General features: G+C 34.7%; 1 protein-coding gene across 1 annotated transcript in view; it reads right to left on the bottom strand.

Annotated features, from left to right (window-relative positions):
• Window positions 1-316: 316 nt before the first annotated feature.
• The window catches only part of LOC107695546 (receptor expression-enhancing protein 3), a 38,131-nt gene continuing 35,396 nt past the window's right edge, over window positions 317-3,051 (bottom strand). The window contains exon 8 of the mRNA XM_016495518.1: window positions 317-1,159. Within this exon, the coding sequence (XP_016351004.1) occupies window positions 1,091-1,159 (69 nt within the window). The 3' untranslated portion in view covers window positions 317-1,090. The remainder of the gene's footprint in view (window positions 1,160-3,051) is intronic.

Below are 3,051 nucleotides of genomic sequence, written 5' to 3'. Positions count from 1 at the left end.
GCAGACCCCTTTTCTTATTATCTACTACATATATTAAGTATGTTGAATGATAACTTTACATTTTAAATATTTTTTTGACTTTGCCCATTGGTATTGCATAATTATAGGTACATACCATGTCCTTGAACCCTTTTCAAGATTAATATAAAAAAAAAAAAATGTATGCATGTATTGATGGCACATGGTAAAAATGGTACATGCTGTAATTATAGAAGAAATTGCTCAAACTTTTTGAAAGTTTAGCATACCGCAACTGCCAAACAGCAGAATAAACAATATTTGGTTATATAATAAAGTATAAAACAATAACAAATAATTGCATTACAATATTCTGGCTTTATTCATATTATTGCATTCATTTTGAATGACAGCCACACGATAGAACAGAATTACCTGCACACGCACACACAGCAGAGATGTTACATTAGTGTGGACTTTCTCCCAGATAAAGAACATTCTGCATGAAGACCAGAAGTGAAGGATTTCAATCGAGGATTTAAAGAATGTGCAAAAGGGGTTTTCTTTAATCCAACGTAACATCAATAATAAAGAAAACAACAGCTGACTTTTTTTTAACATTTGAAAATTGTATTAAAAACAACGCAATACTGCCTTTTGTTCTCTTTGGTATTTTCTCTATTACTGATAAGAGAAACGTTTGGTCTGATGCTGGCAAATCACTTACAAGTTTTTAAGAATCTGAATTTTTTACCTAACCTACAATTGTAAAAACTACTCAAAACATCATCTAAAAGGCAGCAAAAGTATGAAAACAGAAATATAAACCCCCCATCCACAGAGGACATGTCTAAATACAAATACTGGAGCTAAAGACATCTGAATGTCAAATTCAGACCAATAAAGCCATCCGTTACAAATACACCCATCAGTCAAACCCCATACGTTTCATATACTACTCTAACTCATGATACTCACTGTATGTACACACTTGCTGGTAGAAGTAATAAATAGATCCGCTGGTATATCCATGAAAAAGTTGAAAAAGAAAAAAAAAGTCCACAACCCTTATGGAAAGAGAAGAATATGAACACACTGGTTGTCTGATAAAGTGGACACATCTTCCCACACATCAGTAGTCAGCCATGGCATTGAGTGCTGGTCTTTTCTTCCCTTTGATCTTCAGAGATCCATAGCGTGCCTGTGACCAATGAATGACAAGCATTGGTTACCATGATTAAACTCACGCACAGGACAAATCAAGAGGGAAGCCATAATCAATAAGGTAATATGATTTGATTAAGGACTGCAACAACTAAACTATAAAAATGGCACAGCAAACTTCCATCAGTGATGTCACTTTACAGTAGTGAAACAATGCTTCTGAATAATGTGGGTTCCTTCAATGCATATCTTACTGTTATATTCCAAGTCCAACCTGTAAATGTTAGAAATTCAAATTCATGTGAATATATCAATTTTAAGAGTAAGCGAGTTGCTACTAAACTTCAAATGCTTCTTTCAGCAAAATGCAACAGAAAAAAAAAGGTGTAATAACAGACAAAATTAAAAAAATTCAATTGATCAAATAGTCAAGATTCCACGTTAAATGAATAGTTCACCCAAAAATGAAAATTTTAGGGATGCACCGAAATGAAAATTCTTGGCCGAAGCTGAAACCGAACATGGTTTTTCAAGGATTTTTCCCCCATGTATTTTACCAGTTTTTTTGCACCATTGCATAAATGAAATAGCCAAAATGTGCTTTTTACTGTTTTGTCTTGCTTTTCAAAGAATTAAAAAAAACACAATTTAAAAATATTTAACACTGAACATTTTTTTTAACATTCTAGCAGACATTATACCAACAAAGCACAATTTAACTTAAAATTAATAAATTAGTCAAATAATATTTTTTGGCCATCAGACCCCCTTCTTGAATCAGGCATGTATTTTTTACTGTGTGAATGTTATAATAAATGTATTAACACAGCTGTTGTAATCACTATTACTATTATTGTCTTTTTATTTTATTTTAAAGAACAACAGTAAAATTACAAAACTAACATTTATAAATGTTGGAGTTCTTGCTTTTTCTCAACTTTTATTTTGGTGGAAAGCGCAGGAAGACCTCAATGCTTCTTTTTGTTGACAACAGCCGATTTATAAATGAGTCTCATTACGAATACGTCGCACGTATCGCATTGTCACATGCCTTGTAAAAATTCATAAAAATGTGACTGAGCAACTGACGAGTAACACTAGGTGTGTTTCTATTACAGATTTGCGCAAAACTTTGGCGATATTTTATAAATGTCGATTAAAAAAGTATTGCGAAATGACTGCGTTCTGCGACTAAAACGTAACCTTTTGCCTCTCGCGATAATTCATGGCAACGGATTTTGGTGGGATTTTAACAGATTTTGGCTATATTTATTCAAAGGAGGCGTATGCGTGTATCTTTACAGAAGCAGCACAGAGAGCCGCTTCAGAAACGTGTGTGGCGCGGCTGGAATAAACAAGCACTGACTAACGTTAAGAGAGAATCAGCTTCAGTGGCCGTATCACAGCCACACTGCACCGCAGACGTGTGCAGTGTAAATTGTCTAAGCATTAATGGTAGGAAAGCCCCTTATACTGGAGAGCGGCCACTTATGAAGTGTTTCTTGGAGGTTATAGTACATTGAAGAATGATCATATGACTTTTTACATACACCATGTGACCTGTAAATGCAAAAAAAACGTTTCCATTGCAGTTTTGCGAATTATTTATTTTTCGCATTGCCTGAAAAACCACCTCATGTGAGCGTAAAAACTTTTTTGCGATATATGGGCGGTTTTGCAAAATTGAAGCATTTCCATTAGGCGTATTTTCAATTCGCAATTTCAATTCGTGCAATTTGAAGGGTAATGGAAACGCGCCTACTGTTTCAGCGCAGATTTTCCTGGCGCTTTGGACTTCGAACCCTGGTTAACAAGCAGATCCGCCGAGAGTTTGTGCAGCGCTGTCAGAACAGGCAATTCGTGTGTGTATTAGAAAACATAACGTTCTGCAGTTTATTTACTAATTGTTTAAGGCCATTTCGTGATTTC

This window comes from Sinocyclocheilus anshuiensis, unplaced genomic scaffold (assembly GCF_001515605.1).
Source record: "Sinocyclocheilus anshuiensis isolate Anshui unplaced genomic scaffold, SAMN03320099.WGS_v1.1 scaffold466, whole genome shotgun sequence".
NCBI classification, from domain to species: Eukaryota; Metazoa; Chordata; class Actinopteri; order Cypriniformes; family Cyprinidae; genus Sinocyclocheilus; species Sinocyclocheilus anshuiensis.
This window is presented reverse-complemented; position numbering and strand designations above follow the sequence as displayed.